The following is a 1,692-nucleotide window of genomic DNA, read 5'->3' on the forward strand; positions in this document are numbered from 1 at the left end:
GCTGAAGGACAAGCAGGTCTACAGTCTACTGGGCCACGCACTGCCTGCTGCTGCTGCTCCTGCTGGGTGCGGGAGAATCTGGTGAAAGCACCATTGTGAAGCAAATGAGGATCCTGCATGTTAATGGGGAGGGCTTCAAAGAGGGGCGCAGGCTGCTAGGAGCAACAGCCATGGAGAAGATTATTTCTAGAAGCCTGAACTTCCCGCTTATATCAGACCCCAAATTGCATGCTGTAATTGCTCCACCCTTAGGAACTTATAAGAATACTATTTTTTTCTGACGGGGTAGCCCCTACTTACCCGACCTTTGTGATCACTGCTCAGGCATCTAAAGAAATTGGCATGAGATCCTTGATTGACAACCGTTGAGTAATGACAGGCCCCTCCCCCTCCAGCTCGGGTACCTGCATACTATGGCAGCATTTGGTATCTCCTGCCCCATAAGCTGGCCCTTGAGAAGTAGACTTTGCCAACAGAGCAGCCTGCTGTGTCCTCATGGTTGTGCCCCACCTACCCTTGAACCCAATACTAATCCCCTGCCCACAGCTCTATCTCTGGTTCTATTCTACAGCTAAATATCATTAGCTTAAATGTAATCAAATAAAAACTCTGCATGTCTCAGCAAAAAAAGAAAAAAAATAACACATCTTCAAAAAGTATTTTCATAAAGATTATGGTGCTTCAAAAGGTGCCCTGGTAGCATAGTAGTGACGTGCTGGACTGCTAAACACAAGGTCAGCAGTTTGAAACCACCAGCTGCTCTGCAGAAGAAAGACCGGGCTTTCCACTCCCGTGAACAGTTACAGTCTCAGGACACTCCAAGGGGCAGTTCTACCCTGTCCTACAGGGTCGCTATGAGCCAGCATCAACTTGATGGTTGTGAGTATGTGAGTATTTGAAATTGTATGCCAAATGGGCTCTTGGGTGTGCTGGTGTTCTGTAATACTGATTGGACCAGGTTCAAAGGTCTCAGAAACCAAACTTCAAAGCAACGGGATAGACTTATTACAAAGGATAAAGAAGCAAACTGTATTTCTTACCCTAATTCAAAAATTAGCATTTACCAAGGACTCACAACACTGAAGAATCCAAACTATAAGATACCATAGAATTTGGGTAACAACTACAGAACTGGGCTTCAGGACGCTTCTTACCCGATACGGTTGCGCAGCCTTGTCCAGGAGCACGACAGCATGGTGTCTGTGCTCCCGGGACTCCCGGCACAAGACGCACAGGACCTGCTGGTCATCCTTGCAGTAGTAATGGAACTTCTCCAGATGTCGCCTACACATGGTCTCTGCTCGTTGCTCAGGTGGTCTTTCCTCTTGAGGTTGTCTCTCCTCATCTTCCTTCATCCTCCAGATGCTCTCCACCAACCGGGCCAACTGCCACACGTGACGGATATTCTCTTTCTTAAAGGCTGTCTTGCAAAGAGAACACAGGGGCTGCCGGGCGGCTTCACAGACCTTAGTAATGCAGTAGTAGCAGAAGACATGGCCACAGTCAATGGTGACTGGGTCTCTCAAGTAGTCGAGGCAGATGGGGCACAGCACCTCATCCTCCAGGCTTCTCAGTGGGGAGGCAGCAGCCATGATCGCTGAGTCTCAGGCCCGTAGAATTCTCTCTCAAAGAAGGGATCACTTTCTAAGACAACATGAAGAAAAATTCAAAATGGTAACTTTAATAAACTTC

The 1,692-nt window shown here is 47.8% G+C and overlaps 1 protein-coding gene across 1 annotated transcript in view; it reads right to left on the bottom strand.

Moving 5' to 3' along the window:
- LOC101642430 (tripartite motif-containing protein 26-like) overlaps window positions 1-1,692 on the bottom strand; it is a 31,559-nt gene that overhangs the window by 16,931 nt on the left and 12,936 nt on the right. Inside the window, exon 2 of the mRNA XM_004717302.2 lies at window positions 1,155-1,644. Within this exon, the coding sequence (XP_004717359.1) occupies window positions 1,155-1,592 (438 nt within the window). The 5' untranslated portion in view covers window positions 1,593-1,644. The remainder of the gene's footprint in view (window positions 1-1,154; window positions 1,645-1,692) is intronic.

Source organism: Echinops telfairi, unplaced genomic scaffold, assembly GCF_000313985.2.
Source record: "Echinops telfairi isolate 266 unplaced genomic scaffold, ASM31398v2 ScPeMD7_7453;HRSCAF=8491, whole genome shotgun sequence".
Taxonomy (NCBI): Eukaryota; Metazoa; Chordata; class Mammalia; order Afrosoricida; family Tenrecidae; genus Echinops; species Echinops telfairi.